This window comes from Alternaria burnsii, assembly GCF_013036055.1.
Source record: "Alternaria burnsii strain CBS107.38 chromosome Unknown 746, whole genome shotgun sequence".
NCBI classification, from domain to species: domain Eukaryota; kingdom Fungi; phylum Ascomycota; class Dothideomycetes; order Pleosporales; family Pleosporaceae; genus Alternaria; species Alternaria burnsii.
Genome location: NW_024066109.1, coordinates 1,988,705 through 2,008,426, shown reverse-complemented (window position 1 = coordinate 2,008,426; position 19,722 = coordinate 1,988,705). Strand labels below are relative to the sequence as shown.

At 53.3% G+C, this 19,722-nt stretch overlaps 4 protein-coding genes across 4 annotated transcripts; 3 read left to right on the top strand and 1 right to left on the bottom strand.

Annotated features, from left to right (window-relative positions):
• Nucleotides 1–60: 60 nt before the first annotated feature.
• On the top strand, nt 61–1,612 carry GT037_003229 (zinc finger protein 364; the record flags this gene model as incomplete). Its single annotated transcript, XM_038928276.1, has 3 exons — nt 61–210; nt 296–822; nt 871–1,612. 3 exons carry the CDS (start codon nt 61–63, stop codon nt 1,610–1,612), a joined length of 1,419 nt encoding a protein of 472 aa, XP_038789554.1.
• A 2,181-nt stretch (nt 1,613–3,793) lies between these two features.
• Nucleotides 3,794–8,019, top strand: GT037_003228 (uncharacterized protein; the record flags this gene model as incomplete). Its single annotated transcript, XM_038928275.1, has 3 exons — nt 3,794–3,825; nt 4,090–4,511; nt 4,658–8,019. 3 exons carry the CDS (start codon nt 3,794–3,796, stop codon nt 8,017–8,019), a joined length of 3,816 nt encoding a protein of 1,271 aa, XP_038789553.1.
• Nucleotides 8,020–11,732: 3,713 nt separating this feature from the next.
• GT037_003227 (uncharacterized protein) lies at nt 11,733–12,632 on the top strand (the record flags this gene model as incomplete). Its single annotated transcript, XM_038928274.1, has 2 exons — nt 11,733–11,814; nt 11,899–12,632. 2 exons carry the CDS (start codon nt 11,733–11,735, stop codon nt 12,630–12,632), a joined length of 816 nt encoding a protein of 271 aa, XP_038789552.1.
• A 2,161-nt stretch (nt 12,633–14,793) lies between these two features.
• GT037_003226 (uncharacterized protein) lies at nt 14,794–17,277 on the bottom strand (the record flags this gene model as incomplete). Its single annotated transcript, XM_038928273.1, has 4 exons — nt 14,794–15,291; nt 15,340–16,880; nt 17,003–17,166; nt 17,249–17,277. The coding sequence occupies 4 exons, from the start codon at nt 17,275–17,277 to the stop codon at nt 14,794–14,796; spliced, it is 2,232 nt and encodes a 743-aa protein (XP_038789551.1).
• Between the last annotated feature and the right edge of the window lie 2,445 nt (nt 17,278–19,722).

Sequence of the window (19,722 nt, the reverse complement as noted above, 5' to 3'; positions counted from 1 at the left end):
CCTCATTCCATCTTATCCTACTACCCTACGTCCCATCATATCCCTCTCAGGCCCGCGACTATGGACCAGTCCAGCAATCAGAATGCGCCGTCACAGAACCAACGACCCGGGCATCGCGACATGATGTTTTGCCACGAGTGCGCCGACGAATGGTATCGGGACGAACACGGTCTTTCGTGTCCAGAATGCGGCTCAGATTTCACGGAGATTGTGAGTTCAGCTGCGGAAATCAGCTTCCAGCTCGCTCGACACGAGATGAAGCGAATATGCACCGATTTCCGCTAACACTGATCAGATTGAAGATAACAATGACCCAAGGGCCGGCACCGGAATGTTTGGTCACGACGGCGACGAATCCGACTCTCTGCCTGACCTCGAGAACGTCCCACCCCATATGAATCCGCATCACAACCCATGGCAGACCGATGACCCAGAGGAGGGGGATATTAGCAATGTTAGATGGACAGAGACGGGACCGGGAAGGTACAACTTGCAGGCTACTGTCACGCGCTCTGTATCACCACAGGGCGGCATGCCGGTCCCAGGGTCTATAGGCGGATTTATGGCCATGCTGAACGGGCTCACCGGAGCGGGATTACGCCCACCACAGGGTCAAGCACAGGGTCAGGGCGAGGGTCTGTTCTCTGGCGCCGCACCAGGGTCCAACCCGAACCAGTCTGCTTTCCAGGAAGCTCAAAACCAGGGTCCAGGTGGTGGACCTCAAATCCGCGGAGGGACCTTTACATATCACGGTGGTGCTCGTCTGTTCCCTGGAGGAGGAAACAACCCCGGACGGGCTGAGCCTGTGGACGAGATCACCAAGTAAGTAAGAGCGAACCACCCTGGTCTGTAGCCGCTGACAGTATACAGTGTCCTGACTGGTCTCCTGGCTACCTTTGGTGCACCACCTCCTCGCGTTCAAGCTCACAACCATCCCTTGGGCGGCGCCGAGGGTACTTTCCGTGGCGAACACACTCATGGTGCTGGCGAACAGTTCGCGGGACACCCTATCCTACAACTATTCTCCTCAATGGGCATGATGGGCCCTGCTAGTAACATGGGAGATTTTGTCTACTCTCAAGAGGGCCTAGACCGCATTGTTTCTCAACTGATGGAACAAACTTCAACCAGCAACGCGCCTGGACCTGCAACGCAAGCCGATATCGATGCCCTTCCTCGTACTAATGTGACCGAAGAGATGCTAGGCGAAGAACACAAGGCTGAATGCAGTATATGCATGGATGAGGTCAACATCGGCGAACAGGTCACGCTACTGCCATGCAAGCATTGGTTCCACCACCCATGTGTATCCGCGTGGCTGCTCGAGCACGACACCTGTCCTCATTGTCGAAAGGGTATCACCAAGGGTGGCGAGGGCCAGACGAACAACCCTGCGTCTGCAGACTCACAGACGGATCGTACGTCCCAGATGCCCGGCTCCTTCACTCCTTCCGGCTCGGGAACGTTCAATGATCCCTACGTCGTTCCTGCAGGATCTCCACCCCCACCGTCCAACGATCAGGGCAGCTCGTCTGATAACGCAAATGCAGGCCCGGGTAATGGTGGTATCAGTGATCGAATACGCAGGGGTCTGTTTGGGTCTCCGCAATAGGGATGATACCCTTATGTCGGTTATATCAAGCTAATCTTCATATACATGGCTAGGGCGTGATCGATTCAGGAGAAGCAGAGAGGTATTACGAGAGGCGAGACGTGTTAGTCGTGAACTTGCTTCTCGATCAGAATCGGCCGAGACTCAATCACCAGAGATTTTCCTCAGCGGCAGAGCCAATACCGAAGGGGCACGTCGTGTATCCTCCTTTCTTAGCCCACGGCCTCTACGAACAGGAACGGACACTCGTCGGTCTGCCTCTGGTCTTGAGAGTCCAAGCGAGTCTTCTCCACAGACCACGTCTGCAGAGGGCACTGCGCATGCAGGCGGGCCTTCCACGCGAAGACACTCGCGGCGATCTGGTCGTTCGGTAATCAGGCGACAACGGTCCGCTTGAATTGCGTTGGCGTCGGTACATCGGTTTAGCGGTGGGTGTCGTTGTCTTTCCTTCCCCGCGTGTTTGCTCAGTGGGTGCTGTACAAAGTCTTCCTTATCATTCCTTAGACATCAGAATCTCAGCATAGTCACGGCGTTAGAGGCCCGGAGTATACATCCACGGATGGGAGTTTCCATAGTTAAAGAGCACCAATATCATTATATCACGAGTTGCTTGCACAGCCTAAAGGATCCGGGAACATTCTAGCATCGTTCCTGTCCAAGATCAGCCATGCCTCCAATGCCGTCGCCACTTGACAATCACATGCCAGCCCGAACAACCCCTCACTGGCGGTGTCACCTCGACAACGCAGCCGAAAGACTTTTTCTGCCGTGATTTCTCTACTCACGCGCCACGATACGACGTTGATGCGAAGAGGCGGTGGAGCAAAGAACGCGAGTGCTGACCTGGCTAGCGCGGCGCCTTGTCAACGGGTGGGGTGCGGTTATGCAGGGCCAGTCCGTGAGTGACTAGGTTCTGGGGTGCAGTGGTTTTGCGGTGAAGAGACTGCGCGAGACAAGGCGATGCGATTGTGTTGGGGCTAAGAGGAGAGGTTGGGGAAAGCAACGATCACAGCCACTTTCGGGATTTCAAGGCGGCTTCGGCGAGGTGACGGAGGTTGACGATGGAAAGTTGACGGTCCGAGAGAAGGGTTGGCGAGTCGAATTGACTGGGCAAGAATTAATTCAGCGGATCCGATCGAACAACGCATCAACGCTTCGACCGCCCATTAGGAAAAGCCCTGCATGACGTTTGCGCGCGCGAGCGCGCGTCAAGAGTGTCCTTGTCTCAGAGTTGGGCAAGGTGTCGTGCCTCAGTGGTTGCCTCGAGTTTGACGAGACGAAACGAGTCTTGCAAAAGAAAGACCGTGTACCTGCAAGCCATTGGGGTTCGCATAACATCATGCCGAGTCACAGTCACACGTCGACGCGCCATGACCGTGACCGTGCGCGAGCCCTACGACGTCGGCTACGATCAGCGAAGATGTGCTGGCTGCCAGCTTATCGATTGCTCGCCCAACTTCCTAGAATCGAAGTTTGCCGCGCGATGACAGCTTCAAATGCCGTTCCCCGGAGCTCATGGCATGTTTCTTGACGCGACCTACGTGGTGGTACTGACGTGCATGGCTGTGATTGGTACAGGGTCTCGCCAGCTGATGAGGTGGAGACGACGTGTGTTGAGGACGTTGGCGAGTACAAAGGTCGCGATACCTCATCAAAGTCATGACTGCCTGTCAAAAGCAACGGCATCCTCATCATCAGCATCCCCCAGGGCTGGGTAGTCAGCACGCTGGGAGGCGTCGAGGAAGCCCTGGCAGACCCTAGTCGAGGCGGTAAGAAGCAAGGTGGAGCCGCTTGGGAGCTCGGACGAGGGCCCTGGTGCCCTCGGCCTCGACATCCATCTGCGTTGTGCTTGCATTAATGCCTGTCCAGCCTCGCCCATGCTAATGTGCTACGTGAGTAGTAGAGTACATGACTGGCTCGTGCCTCCCCTCGAGAATGTATATACCCCGTAGCGGACGTCTAGCGCCTGACAATCCACCAGGCTTGCATGCAGGATCCAACGTGTTGTTGTGCTTGTACATAAGTAAAGCTCCATTTCGTTACCGTGCGGTGAGGAGACTTGGACGGCCCGCCCAAATTCAGAAAGGGCAACAAAATTTTCTTCCCCATTGATTGGACTGGCTCGCGCGGGAAACAGTGGCGCTTTCAACAGAGGGAACTGATAGCAGTAGAGCGTGAATCATGCCGAGCTGGGGCAGGAAAGAAAGCTATGAGTGAGTGCTACCCGTCATCCTCCCCTCTGCCTCCCCTCCATCCACCCCTCATCACTGCTCCATCTGTCTGAGGACGTTACGATACACGAACTCTTTTCTTGTTGTTGCTTTTGGTAAGAAGCTCTCTCTGCCACGATACCACGTTGTGGTGCGGCATGTCCTAAATATTTTTTTTCTTCCTCGTATATGCCTAGATGCGAAACATCAAATGCTTTGTTGCCATTGTCTACTACCTATAAAGACGACAACTAACGTCTTACCTAGAGCCTCTTCGAGAGAGCAGAAGCAGATCCTCGCTGATATCCAGTCGGGATCTCAGAAGTTTAGCAGACGCCTGCTACCACCACGAACGATAAGCAATAATAAGAGAGGCGGAGTCGTAGAACCCTTTGCACCCGTACCGACGACTGGCGAGCAAAGCCAGCCAGAAGAACGTCGAGGTCGAAAATCGACGAGTTCCCTGCGACCAGGACTCCCCAAGCGAACCAGCAGCATGAAGAGGGCGTACAACTACTTCTTCGGCGGACCCGCGCCGGTGCCCGCAACAGCTTCACCAGCTACACCAGCGGTAACAACAGACGCCACACCTCCGAGCGTGGTCGAGTCGAGTAAGACGGACAATGGCGTGGACACCCCACCAGAGACACCACGCGAGGCGCCTACACGGTTAAGTGAAGATGAAGCAGGTACGTGATGCTCACCGTGAACTCACCCCCCACCTGCCCGATAACAATATCGACAGCCCCTCCTCACTATCCGCTCTCCCTTCATTCGCGGGCGTCCCCGCTGCACCACCTACCCGCTCACAACATACTGACCCATCCTTCCTCAGCAGCAGACTCGCCCTCACCTCCCTCGCCAACAGCCTCAGACAGCTTCGAGACGCAAATCGAGAAGCTGAAGAAGAAGCTCAAGCACGCCGAGAACGAGCTTGACGAAGCACAACGCATCGCTGCCACACAAGACGAGCACGTGCGCAGTCTCGAGGGCGACCACGAAGAGCGCAAGAAGGAGTTCGAGGCCCGTGAGGCGTCGCTGCAGCAGGACAAGAAGGACCTCGAGGAGCACATGGTCAGCGTCGTTGTCCAGCAGGTACGCGAGGCCAAGGCCAAGGAGAGGAATACTGTGCGCGACGAGTGCGAGGCCGAGTTCAACGAGAAGATGGCCGACGTCAACAAGGAGGCTGAGGAGCTCCGCGCAAAGGTCGCCGACCTCGAGAAGCAGGTCGCCTCCTACAAGGACGAGGTTGAGAAGCTCAAGGGCATGCTCGACAGCCACCAGTCTGCCGGCGCCGAGTCGGTTGACAGGTCGGAAGTCGAGGCCAAGGAGGCTGATCTCGCCAGCGCCAAGTCGCAATTGGAGGAGCTCACTGCTGAGAAGAGCAAGACTGAGAAGGACCTCGCCGAGGCTCTTGCCACGATTGACGAGCTCAAGGCTCAGACTGTCGCCAAGGATGAGCTCGACACTCTCGCAGCTGACCGTGACGCGCACAAGACCAAGGTCGAGGAGCTCGCCGCTGAGGTTGCCGTTCTTAAGACCCAGCTTTCCGACCTGGAGGAGCTCAAGGCAAAGCACACTGAGCTCGAGGCTTCTCACAGCAAGCTCTCCGACGAGCTCGCTGCCCGCGGCACCCAGGATGCTGATGCTGACAAGGCATCGAAAGAGGAGGCTGAGGGTCTTCGCAACACCATTGCGGAGCTCCAGGCTTCTCTCAAGGAAGCAAAGGACACTCTTGACCAGAAGGCTTCTGAGCTCGACGCCAAGACCAAGGAACACGCTGAGGCCACTGAACAAGTCACTTCGCTTACCGAATCGTCCAAGGGCGAGGTCGATGGCCTCAAGACCGAGATCAGCGAACTCCAGGAGAAGCTTAAGACCGCCGATCTGTCCAAGGGTGATTCCGATGAGCTTGCTCAAAAGGTTTCTTCTCTTGAGCAGTCACTGAAGGAGGCACAAGAAAGCCTCTCAGCAAAGACATCCGAGCTCGAGGCTGCTTCATCCTCCCTCGCTTCCGAGAAGGACGCCGCCGTCAAGGCTGCCGAAGAGGCCAAGGGCCAGGTTGACAGCCTCACCTCCAAGATCTCCGAACTCGAAGCATCCCTCAAGGAGTCGCAAGACAACCTTTCCGCCAAGGACGCTGAGCTCGAGACCGCCAAAGGTGATGCATCCAAGGCCATTGGCTCCGCAAAGGACGAGGTCGCTGGTCTCCAAAGCACTGTCAGCAAGCTTGAAGCCGAGATCGAGTCCGCCAAGGGCTCATCCGACGAACAAACCACCGCTGCCAAGAAGGAGGCTGCTGAGCTCCGCGAGACTGTTGAGAAGCTTGAGGCTGAGTTGAAGGCTGCTAAGGACGAGTCCAGCAAGGCCTCAGAGGCTTCCACCTCCAGGGTCACCGAACTCGAGACCTCACTCAAGGAGGCCCACGACAGCCTGGCCGCTAAGGAGTCAGAGGTTGCCGCCGCGAAGGAGGAGGCTAGCAAGGCCGTCGAGTCTTCCAAGGGCGATGCTGAGGGTCTTCAAAAACAGATCACTGACCTCGAGGCATCGCTCAAGGAAGCCAAGGAGAGCCTGTCAACCAAGGAATCTGAACTTGAGGCTGCCAAGGGCGAAACCACCAAGGCTACTGAGTCTTCCAGCTCGAAGATCTCGGAATTGGAGGCTAGCCTGAAACAAGCACAGGACGACCTCACCGCCCACAAGGCCGAGCTCGAGACAGCGAAGAGCGAAGGTTCCAAGGCTGCTGAACTCGAGGCTTCTCTCAAAGAGGCTAAGGACAGCCTTGCATCCAAGGAGTCTGAGTTGGAAGCCGCCAAGGCGGACGCCAGCAAGTCTACTGAGTCTTCTACCTCCAAGATCTCGGAGTTGGAGGCATCCCTCAAGTCGGCTCAAGAGAGCCTCGCTGCAAAGGAATCTGAACTCGAGGCCAAGTCTGCCGACGCCGGCAAGGTTTCTGAGCTTGAGAAGGAACTCGCATCTGCCAAGTCAGAACTTGAGGCCGCTACCAAAGACTCAGAGTCGTCGAAGCAGAAGATCAGCGAGCTCGAGGCTTCCGCCAAGGGTGGTGCCGATGAGTCTGCTGCCAAGATTGCTGAGCTTGAGGCATCTCTTAAGGAGACCACGAGCAAGCTGGAGGCCAAGGAGGCCGAGCACTCCGAATCGCTCAAGGCCGCTCAATCATCAAGCGAAGACAAGGTTGCTGCTTTAGAGAAGGAGCTCGCTGATGCTAAGGCTGAAGCTAGCAAGGCTGCCGAGCTCGAGGCATCTCTCAAGGACGTCGAGAGCAAGCTTGCTGCCAAGGAAGCTGAGCACGCCGACTCCATCAAGGCTGCCCAATCATCTGGAGATGAGAAGGTCGCTGCTTTGGAGAAGGAGCTTGATGAGACCAAGAAGGCCAAGGACACTGTTGAGGAGGAACTCAAGGCATCCAAACAGGCTGAAGCTGAGGCGAAGGAGAGTGCTTCTAAGGCGTCCTCAGTCGAATCCGAACTCGCTGAACTCAAGGCATCGGCTGAGAAGTCGACTACTGAGAAGAGCGAGCTCGAGGAGAAGATCAAGGCTAACGATGCTAAGATCGCCGAGCTCGAGTCTACCGTCGAGGCCGCTAAGGCGAAGGAGTCCGAACTCACCGCACTCCAGACCAAGCTGGACGAGGCTACCGCCGCATCTGAGACTGCTACCAAGGACCTCGAGACCTCCAAGACCGAAGCTGCCGATGCTAAGAAGTCCCTCGAGTCTCTCCAGGCCACCATCAAGGAGCACGAGGAGAAGACCAGTGCCCTGACAACCGACATCGAGACTGCAAACAAGGAGCGCGACGAGATCAAGACCGAGCTCGCCAGCGCCAAGGAGCAACTCGAGAAGGCCCAGGCTGAGCAAGAGGAACTTAAGAAGGTCAACGCTGAGGCCCTCGCAAAGGCTGATTCAAAGGAGGCTGAGAAGCCTGCGGCTGAACCTGTTGCTGAACCTGCTGCTGAGCCCGTCGCTGAAGCCAAGGAAGTTCCTGAGGCCAAGGAAGCAGAGGACACCCCCGCCCCTGCTACTGATGGCGCTGCCGAGACCGAGGAGCCAGAGACACCTACTACACCCACCACGCCTGGTAATAATGCCGAGGAAGAGGAGGGTGAGGCGAACGGCGAGTCGACACCTAGTTCCGGAAAGAACAAGAAGAAGAACAAGAAGAAGGGCAAGAAATAAACGCTCTAACGCTTGTTTAACCACTTTTCCTACGAGCATCGCCACGTCGACTATGAGTTGATTTGGGAGGTTACTGTTGTGGATGACAGATGAAGAAAAGAAGGAGATTGAGTTGGGAAGTTGCATTATACCCTTGCTGCACTGGCACCACTTACTTGGTTGGTGGCTGTGGGAGGACTTTAGACTGTTTTGTCGTACCCTTTTTTTTCTGGTTGTTTCCTTGTTGGTTTGATCGATTCCTGGTTTCGATCTCTCCCTATCTCTCTCCTCCTCGTTAATGACCGTTCACGCTTAGCTTGATGAAGTTTGGGCACATGAGTATGAGATGGATGAATGGAACATGAGTCATGTAGATAATGAAAGAACTACCTTTGCGTTTACACACACTTGATTGGCTTCGCCTTAGCTTTGTGATCACAATCTGCAGTTTATGATATTAGTGGTGGTGTCATTTGTTTCGCGGTATTGGTAAGAGGGTTTGTCGTTCATGGGTCAACGTCATGGCATGATCTGTTTCGAGATCTCTGGACGTTGAAAGCTGTAGAACGAAGACCTGTGACACAAGGGCACAATCTACTAGTTGGACGCATGGGCAATTGGGGGCTGCTCCTGGGTACATGTATAACAGCGGTTAGCTGTCTCGTATCTTTTAGGTTCATTTCATCTACTGTCAACCAGGATGAAGGGAAAGATCCAACACACCCAGGAACAAGAGAAGTCCGAAAGTGCCACACAATGCAACAACAAAACAAAGAATTCATCCAACAGTGCCTGCCTATGGAATCTCTATAGAATACTACTTTTATAAGTTTCTTCATACTTTAATGCTATTGTTGTGCGTCTAGGTGCAAAAAAACCTACCTTCGCTTAGAAGTCTTTGGTATTTACTTTCATCCCAGTGTGTCTGAGATCTTGTCATATACATCACTACATCGAATTATGATATTGAAGTCCCCGTTCTTCCTACTTTTACCATTGACAACTGCGACAACATCATTAAATGTCCCTGGTGACGGACAACGCACTGTCGAGGTTTGTAAAGTAGCCGTCGATTGATTCTCTGGCATTCCTTCATCTCGCATTTTGTAGTCGGTATATGTTCCTCCTTGATCCACTCATCATCCTTCTTATCAGGTCATGCTCAATTTTACACGAAGCTTTATATGCTAAATCCTGGCAAGTAGCCCGAGGATAGCTGTTGTTGAAGTGCATCCAGGAGACGTGGTCTGGACCATACGAACACCCAGAAGACTACAAGGTTTACAAGGAGGTGCCGTAGCCATGGAAAGACATTTTGGCAGTAATGTGAAAACAGCCAAGTTTCGTTGGTTAGCATCAACGGTCGAAGTCACCGATCTTGGGAGCACAAAGATGCCATAGAGACTAGTCCTGAGCAACAAGGTTTGCGGGTTCCCGAGATCTGTGACAACGTCCAATTTGGAGGATATCAATGCTGATGACGTATTGGTAGTGCTAGGATAGGAACAAGCGCAGGCGATTTTACGGTGAGAGACCATTAGCCGGACGTTGACAGCTTACTTGTCGTACGGCTATGGCCTGTCGCCGACTTGTGCGTGCGTGGCTGGCTAGATTCGTGTGCCCCAGCGGTGAGCAATGACAATGCGTGAAGATGATGTAGTTGCTCATCTGTTTCGACCCGTTCACTCTACTTTCTTTGCTCGCTCCCAGTGCAGATCCGCGCTGTAATGACTAACACAAATAGGAGTTGTGAATAGAGTTGGTAACATTGTTCACCTTTGGTTCCATTTCGATAGTTGCCTACAAGATATGTATTGATGGAATGTAGCTGAGAAATCTAGCCTTGCATTGGGTGTTAAGGAATGCTAATTGTCTCTGCAGAATTTGTCGATAAGTGCTTTTTCCATCGTCGACCCTGGCACACCGAGAGTAATGCCGTGAAAGCCATGGCGTCCTCGTCGTACATCGAGATCTAGAGAGAACTACGTCTGTGTTTACTTAAGCTTTCTATTGATATCGGTAGACAATTTGTAGCCTGCTTTTATAACAATCGTAAACAGTGCGCGTGGCGACTTCTCGAATTGGGCCCTTGGCATGGATGTTTTTGACCGGATGCAAAGGCACTTGAATCTCTTACTTGGGCAAGATCATCTCAGATTTGGTCTTCATGTCTCAGTACGCGGGTCGTCAAAGACAAAGGACCATTCCAACTCATTTTGTTTTGAATGAACATAGCTCATCTCCCTTTTGACGCACCATGACGATCATCCTCCCTCTCTTGACACTCGAGACATAGGTCGCCTCACTACTTCTCCACCAGTCTGGACAAGTGATGTGTCTAGCGCTCGGTGGTGCGTTTAGGGTCCCTTTTTCGCTCAACCGACATCGTGAAAAGCAACATCAACCGGACTGCACGTGCGTCCGGCTAGCATTAGCCAGGAGACTGCTTAGCTGATCTCTCCGAGTTCACTCAAGTTTACTGTGGCGATTCTCTTCGCGACCTTCTTTGAAGAAAATCGTGTCTTGGCCTTCTGGGCTCGTTCTTGTGCGGTGATCTGGGGGCGCTTGGAGAAGAATGCTCTATTGAGTTGGAGGATTGACGGAAATGGACTTCTGGTGCTGTCGCCACGAGGGTCTCGGAGGATACTCCGGGATACATGCGGGAATCTCCATGCAATGCAGTGCAATGGTCATCTAGCGCATAGCATATATGGTAGATTTTACAATGCGATTGACGAAGTCGTTGAAGTGCATCGTGGTCCTAAATCCGCCGACATGCATGATGTGATCGCCCTGCCCCACTTTGGCCGGACCGAGCGGGCGCTAAGTAGACACCGAGGACCCAACGATGTTTGCTCTTTCTCGTCTCCCTTTCTCAGCCTCGCCTTCTCGATTTCGTTGCTGCGATGAGTTCGCATATGCTATTGTGTCGTCAAGCTAACATTTCCTTTGCCTTCACGGAAGTATGCTTGGTCACGGATCAATTGCTTGGACTTCATGCCGTCTTCCTTGAAGTTTTGAAGAGCCTCTTCGCCTTCTTGCGCGCATAGCTTCCAGTCTGGTTACGACGTCTTCCCGAAGCTTTGTTCTGAGGAACACAGCATCAGTCTCTAACGATGCCCGCAAGCTAGCACTTCAAGAAGTGTAGATCCTTGCCATCCTATCCGGCATGGCATTCTCCAGAAAGAATGAGAGCAGACTATCTTGGGCATCGTAGGATCTGCTGGTTCTCGTTTCATCTGACGAAGGCTCTGAATCAACGGTTCACGCCGACTGTGCGCATTGTTCAACACCAAAATTGATACCAACCATATGGTGCATGGCATCTAGATATGTGGTGCGCACTGTTCAACATGATGCGACCTTCCGATCTGACTGAGGCAAAGGCTGGGTGCTGGCCATGAGATGAATTTCATTCTAGAAATCTGGAAATCCACCGAAGACTGGCCGTTTGAGCTAGTTAATGCAGTCTGATACCTGGTAGATTTAATTAGCACAGATCTGATCTTCATGCTTGCAGTCACTGCTCTGGTGAAAAGCAATGTCAGTACCGTGCGCTGAAAGAAGCATCTGAACAGACACCGACATTCGAAACGTTTGAGTATATAAGAATAAGCCTCCATGCCGTCTTCTTGCTCATCAGCTCAACAACAACAACTCAGTCACTACTACAGTACTTTACTTTACTTTAATATTCTTACGATCATTCATATCGAACTTAATCAAACGCCAACATGAAGTTTCTCGCTCTTGTCATCGCCGCTCAGCTCGCTACCGCGCTGCCTGTAGCCAAGGAGGCCTGCGCTTCGACTGATGGTACGTAGCACTCATTCTTCCAGTCTTTTATGCTCAGTATATGGGTCTGTTTTCCGCATCACAGACAAAAGCTTACGTTTACAGTTGCCTGTATGGCACAGGATGTCCCTAGTCAAGTCCTTGATCCTGTCACTGAGCAGATTGACGGCTCTACCAAGTCACTTGAGAAAGCCCCAGTTCGCAGCCCCAATAGGCGCGACGAGATCGAGGACGCTCTTTCCGGCATCGACATGTCTGACATGCCTGAGAAGGGAGAGCCCATCCCTGCTCGCCCAAGCGAGCGTGACACCGTCACTCCTTCTGCTGACGACGTTGCCGATGCCGGCCCAGACGTGTATCAGGAGACATACGACATGGTCCCCGAGGCGACTGACGACTCCTACGGAGAGGTTCTCCCTGAACTCTCTGACAGTCTGGCCAAGAAGGGTATTTTCGACGACCTAAGCCTTGACAAGACTCTCCCTGAATTCGAGGACTCTTATGAGGACTCTTACGAGACCGTGCCTGAGGTCACCAGCGCTGCCTACGAGGCTGTGCCTGAAGTTACCAGCGCCGCTTACGAGGCCATGCCTACACCTGCCGAGGCCGCCTACGGTGCCCTCCCAACCCCTACCGACGTATACGAGGCCGCTCCCACTCCCAGCGATGTCTACAACGTCGCTCCCGTCAAGCCCAGCAATGTCTACGTCCCTACCCCCACCAAGGAACCTACCTACGGCGCTCTTCCCACTCCTATCAAGGACACCTACGAGGCTGCCCCCGTTGAGGACACGTACGACTCCCTTGACTTGGACCTGGACATCTTCCGCAAGGACTAGATCAATCTGGTCAGCTACGCCGGTGTGTGATGCGAGCATCATGCGAGACCGAATACAGCAGTTGCGTTTGTCTGCCTGTATCTAGTCCCAGCCAATACGGCACCTTTCCGTTTGTCTATAGCTCATGAGAGCGACTTTTACCACTCGCTCTGGCTGTTCAGTTCGCGTGTCCCTGTACTTTTAGTTTAGTATTACTTATCGAAAATGGCACTCATTCACATGCTTTTAGGCATACTCTACAAGATCTTGTTCCTTTCACCATTCCCAAACGAGTGCTGCATTATATTGAACACAAGTCTTTCTAGGTGAAGAATAACTCTGTTAGCATTGCGGTCTGCACAGACCAACATGGCAGTCAGAAGTGACGCTGTAGCATTGAACACATGAATCTTCTCTCTCAGCTGATGCAATTGGTACTCCAATTTTGACGTTCGGCCACAACGCGACATGGTAAGGCAAACCACGCGTATGCTACAAGAAAACAATTCTTCAACTTCTACATGGCCACCGAACCAGAGCCAAAAGTCTTTGCGCGCGTCTGCTTTCGACCCTGCAGTGAGCATTGCGTTATCCCACGTGGTCTAACGTGAGGTCAGCACCCGGACCCCAGCCGACCTGAAACCTGGCTACGCCCGTGATCTAAGCGTTCGTCTACGTCAGGTCGGAATGATCAGATGCGTCGAACGGCTGACCCGTCTTCATAAACATGGATGTTGAGTTGAGTTTGGCATCCTGCTGAGAAGACCCACCGGTTGCGCCGATCAGCTCTGGGTTATCTGATGAACGGATGATATGTAGGCAGAACCCGTGCAGTCGGGCGTGATTCACATCCTACCTAGCCTGGCGCATCGCCTTCCTCCGAATTCTTTTTTATCCTGAATTCTAAGTCCTAGTAAACGCAGCCTATTCCTGTTAAACACCGAACATATAAGTAACATGCACGTTCTCGTGGTGCGGACATATGAAACGTTGGCAAGGCACATATGCGGCGCAGTCGCAACGTCTCGATGACAGTTGTTGGCAAGCCTTCAAAGGACACTTCCAGGTGCATGGAGTTGGCTTCGGGTAGTCTTTGTGGGAGCATGTGACTTCGTGGCCAGGACCGATCGCCTGAACATCTGGTGTGACGCGGGTCCTGAGTGTCGGGACAACTGCTGGTCATCTGTCAGGGCCCCAGGATACCCACCGCTCATTCCGCATCGTTCCGACTGATGCGCGCGACTTGCTGAGATCATAGTCCATAGTAGATAAGCTTAGCTGATGCCTATATCGCATCGGCGACCGCGGACGGTGTAGCTCCTTGGCAAGAATTAGGCAGTTGTAAAGGCTGGGGCCAAAGGTGGCTGCGCCCTGTAATGTGGCGGAGCTCGCATAACTTGACATATTTAGAACGAAACAAGCCGGAAAGAGATGTTTAGAAGGATTCGCGTATGTGGAGGCGAGATTTAGTGTGTTACAGATGCATTGCGTTACATATAGTGTGGTTGATAGAGTAAGGAAAATGGGGAATCTTTGGAGTCCACAATAGATGGAGAAAATAACAAGGCAGACACCGAACCTTGAAGGTGTGGAAAGTAAAAGTGCCTGTGGTTGAGTAGCCGTACGAAGCTGAAGTGATGCGGCCTTTTCTCGAAAGAGACATGGTCTTGGAGCTTTGAAAGATAGCGAGCGATTAAAGGTGGATAGCGAACAGACTATTGGGTATAGAGGAACATGAGGAAACGCCAGTGTAATGCAGAGCTGACCATGCTGAATTTGACAAGGGTTCGCGATCAAGTTGTTTGCGTGAGGCATCGCCCGACTGCTCGCCATTATCCTGTACATGCTTGTTGACGATGAATCCGAAAATATGGTGAACGCCGCCTCCCCGGGGTATTATGCGTCCTGTGTCCAAATGCCGAAACCGCCGTATTCAACGCCAAATCAGATACCATATGATATTAAGAAAATTGGGAACAAAATTGTAAACTTGAGAAGATGTGCGAGATGCGCGAGGCGGATCTAGCGATAAGTGGTGTGGAGGAAGATTGGTGCAACACCCGATCGGGTTAGGCGGTCATGGATCATGCGGACATTGGCTGATCACCCGACGCTGATCAACGCCCATAACGCGTAGTCGTATCTGTGGCCCTGTGGACATTCTCTCCGAATCCTTCTTCTCCTACACCCTCGTCGTGTCTTCGCCGTATTGATGGTAGGTATGGGTTGCGGATATGTGGCTGAGGTTGGGCGTCGCGTTCTGTCGTGGCATTTGCAGCGAATGGGGGATTGGCGGCACTTCCGTTGCAGCCGAAGCACTTAGATACCCATAGTCCCAGGACCCTCGCCCCTCATGAGACATCGTTGAGGGGTATTGTGACATCTGATGAGTGGAATTGCTCCACGGAGTCATGCTCTGTCCTGGAGGTGTCCTCTGAGAAACCGGTATGCCCTGTCCTGCTGATCCTTCGAGCCCTGCTGCCACCTTCTGGTGGGGCGATAGGCTAGAAGAGGCCAAGTTACGTGTGTAGGCCGTTGAAGCAGTGGACGTGGGCACTGATTGTGGTGACGCGTTTCGATGGGCGCCCAACGTTGCCTGCGGGGTGGCGCTTGGAGCGTACGAGGAGGTTGTGGAAAGTGGGAGATGCCCAGCACCGGCCGTTGAAGCATAGCTAGCAGACTGGTCTTGTTAGCTTTTTGTTGCACAGAAAGTCGCAAAAGAACGTACATATTTGCTGATAATCTTCTTTAGTGCATGCGCGAGTATCTTCCAGGGAAATACTTTGACGTCTTTCTCGATATTGCGAGGTTTGGGATGGGGAAAGCCCATGATAACCTTGAAGAATCCTTCGCTATCTGGTCTTGCCTTCGATACGGTGAGGGGGCGAAAACCCTCGAGGTTGCGACGTATGCGATTTTTCTCCTCGACGGTAAAGCGTACGTTCACGAGTTGCTCCAGAAGATATATCGTGTCTACACTTGTGATGAAGCACTCGTCCTTTTCTTCCCACCAGATACAGCTGACGCAGATACGACGTGCATCCCGACCTTCCCCTGGAGTAGGCTCGAAGGAAGTCGTTATGGTGCTGCCATTTTGCGATCGTTCGAACCCAACAAGCCGTCTTTTGGCCTCCAACTCTTCCTGCGACCAATCGTCTGCCATCTTGTCAAGATCTCCGTCTATCTTTAGCATCGCCTTGCTCTGACTCATAGCATACGGGTTGAAAGGCCGGACTGAAGACGTGCTCCCACTCGCCTGCGCAAGATGTGTGGCTCGGACGAGGACTGGTGTAGAAATAGTGGACGGTGAAGGCAAGACGGGGGCGGTGGGGTTTCGACCAGTACTGGCGAGGGGATTATAGGGGGCATATGAATGCAGCATTGGCGACATCTGTGGAAGCTCGTATTCACCATGGCTCATGCCCATGCCTGAGGGTACTGCGTAAAGGCCTTTCTGCGGCAGTTGCGAACCGTAGTTTGCTGGCTTTGCTAGATTGTACCTGCTACTCTGTGCGTACGAACTGGCCAGCGCAGACTGGGTCGCCAGCGGTGACATGTGTGCAGCAGAATACGCTCCAGACATAGCGCGTGGCTTCGCAAACGTTCGCTTTGCAGCATTACCGTCGGAAAATTCTCGATCATTGCCAAACTCGGGTGAGTACTTTCGTTTTCTGGAGAAATCCGGCGATGATTGATATGCGAGGTTTGGCGACATGTCGGTATAGGTGAACTTCCCCGCGTTCGTTTGCGATCGTAGGTTACCCATCTTATCTTCCATCTGCAGTTTCAACATCATGGTTGGATCGAATGTGTTGGTCAGTGGGAAAGGGGGCACTTCGACGTTCAGAACGTAGTTGTACCACGATTCGTCGTCTTCGTAGTCGACTTTTTGAAGTGCACCAACGCACTTCTTTTGGCCAAACATGAGTATGAAGGTATGCTGGTTCGCATCAAGGTCGTAATTCGTTCGGAGTTGCAACGTTACCAGAGATCCAGCTGTACCTTGCGCAGGTGTAATCGGTTCGGTGATTTCCGTTTCAGTATCTGCAAGTGAGGCGGGATGACGAGCTATTGCGTCGATAAATGCTGGGTTGGATTGAACGTCTCCTATGCCGCGTGACTCGTATGTCGAGCTAGGGATGTAGGGCACCTCTGCACTCGTGGACTCATGGCCTAGTAGCGCGGGCGCATCCGTGTAATGCGAGGCGAATGCGGGCTGCGCAATGCCTGGGTAGCTCGCAACCTGATTTGATCTGGTGGCTCCGGCATCTGGGACGTAGGTGGTCAGTCAAACATGCTAATCGATCTCACGTGGGCCAGTGCCGGGTTCAGCCGACCCAGCTTTGGCAGGTGCGCTTCCAAACTCGTCAGATGAGCCGCGAACCACTTACCGTATACATATTCATGGTTCTTGCCGTATTTAGACATTGACAATATTGCTATGGCTCTTGCAGCTGGGACGGCTTGAAGTCCACTGCCAAGGCTTGAACTGCGCAACGCTGAAAACGGGTCCTGGCGCAGATAGCGAAAGGCGCGTGGTTGATCTAGGAGGACACTATGTAGACGTTAGCAGGCAGCCTCGCGTGGGGGTTAGAGGGCAGGCAGCAATGGAGGGTTTCAGGACTGGGTGTACTGACACGCCTCGAGGAACTGTCACATAGGGCATGGTCTACGCACCTGCTATTCTGATAAGATAGAACAGGTCAGTTGGATAGTGATGAGCTTGTTCAGGTAATGTCAGCGAGATGGCTGTCCGGGCTCGTTGACAGCCAAACGATGATGAGATGTAACCGAAACTGTGGGGCAACGGTCCGCGTCCTTCCCAGTAATACAGAGACAATAGGTTCTTGTTGCAGGCAGATGTTGCGACAAGTAGGTCCGACAAATTGCTGCAGATGTAATGTGAGATAGACTTGGAAACAGTCCTGAAAGGCCTTGTGACCAGCGAAGCCAACAAAAGTAGCCTGCTTAGAGACAAACGATCGGGATGTTCAAGAGTCCGATTCATACGGGAAGCACGGCGGTTTTGAGTCTGTGTCAATACCGGAAGACTCAGGTCTTCGCCCGCTGCAACTCAGACAATCAAAGCTCGCTACCGGGGAAACAGGGAATGGGACTTGTTGCTCTCGCAATTGGAGACTGATTCGGAGCAGATGGCAGGTGCTGAGATGAGTGTGAGTGAAGTGATACGGAAAGCCGCATAAATCGACCTGCATTTTTGATGTGACTGGCGAGTTGACTTACATTTAGGACAAAGGAGCAGAGAGACATGTACCAAGGGCTGACCAATATGCATGAGGCTCGGCAGCCTTGCCGTACGGACAGTATATAGGGTTGCGGGACCACGGAGCTATGACTGTGGAGATAGGCAACAGTTAATACCAAGTAGAGCTGATGTACGGATCGAGCGACGAATCAACCCAATGTTGTGGAAAAGGTACGGGATTGGTCCAACGTCAATGGCGGAGCATAGACGCAGCTGCAAGGAATAGCGAGTGAGTACAGCGAGCTCCTGGGGGCTGGGACGGCTCTTGATGATGACCGATCCCGTCAAACTGGTAGACTAACGGGCCTGTCGATGGTGAGGCACGCCCTCAGAGGCTAGCACTATGACCGTTGAGCACCACGTCGCGCAAAGCTTGACAGTCCCTATGTTCGCATACAGGGATTCAGGCGGTAGTGGAGAGCAGGCGGCTGAAGCCTGTGCACTGAGGCTCTTGCGGGTGGCCTCAGATGGCGCAGCACTGCGAAGTCGCAGTAAGCTGAGCTCCACTGCGAGTGATATGCTCTGGACTGTGATGGTCGCGCGCAGTGGGTCGACCGACACCGCACCAGAATGTAATCCCAAAATGGAAGATGTTCGAATGCTAGAGAGATGGATGGTCTTGGCCAGTACCTGAGATGTGGAGTGGGGTTCTAAGACCTCTGCAATAGCAGGAGGCGCGGATGCGGAGAACCAGGGTCAAAGCCCTCAAACACTACCCGTGAGGCGTCGAAATGTGGAGGAATTGTGATTATCTAGAAGCTCGAACAAGGGATGCAAAGGCGAGCAGTGAAAAGGAGATATGGGAGGGAGATCGGGGTGCTGAATATGGTGAGGTTGACGTATGAGCCGGGCGTAGCAGCATGATTCGCGGGTGCCCAGCGCGGCGGTGACATTAACGATGATATACATGCAGCCCAGCACTCCAGTGAGCATCAGCAGCAAGTCTACAGCCCTTAATGCGGACAGCTGTCAGGGCGAGCTATGAGCCTCACAAGTCCGGGAGATTGGCTGTAGGGCTCAGTGGACAACGAGTGGCCGCAATGACGGCAGATGGCTGTCCATGGCGGCCAATGCATGGCAAGGCTCAGCATGGACCCATATGAGCTTTGTGGTGATGGCATAGTGGCAGGAAGGGAGGGCATTTGTTGGAGTGTGGTGAGCAATGCGCTTCGCTGCCAGCGGTCAAGCGAAGATGCATCTATTCCTGGTGTGGCTTGCAGAACCTTAAATCGCCAGCATCCCTGTCCATCTTGTGCCTCGCCGGGCAGCCACTCTGAACCGCCGCCGCCAGGCACCGCACCGCACCGCAACGCTGCCCACGCACATGCCTCACATTGCGATGCAACTGCTGCTTGCCCGACGGCGATGCGCCGGCAAAGGGAATCGCTCTCGTCCTACGCGGGCGCTTTGCTGCGCTCGTTGTTGTTGTTGTCGACAATGCCGTGGCAGCGTTGTCTGGTTGACCTTCTCATGCGCCATCGCTCTTGCCTCGGTCGGCGCGTCGCAGCTGCCTCGCTCTGTTTGCTTCCCGCCGCATCGGGAGAGAAGCAACGACTCCCGCCCGTCGCTCCTTCCGCGAGATGAGGCTGACTTTACCATGGCTAGTCCCATGCTTCTGACGTCTTCCAATGCCACGGCCTCCCCGATTGTCAGAATATCCCGATCCAAAGTAGCCGATCGTCTTGCAGCCAGGCACTCTGGTGCCGTGAGCATCGTCGCTACAGACACGTCCCTCATCGCCAACGCGACAAACGAACGCGACCAGTTCCAACAGCCTTCCTTGCTCGTTCAAACAATGCCATGTTAGCAGAACATGGTCAGTGTGGCCTCGTAGTATTCTTAGAA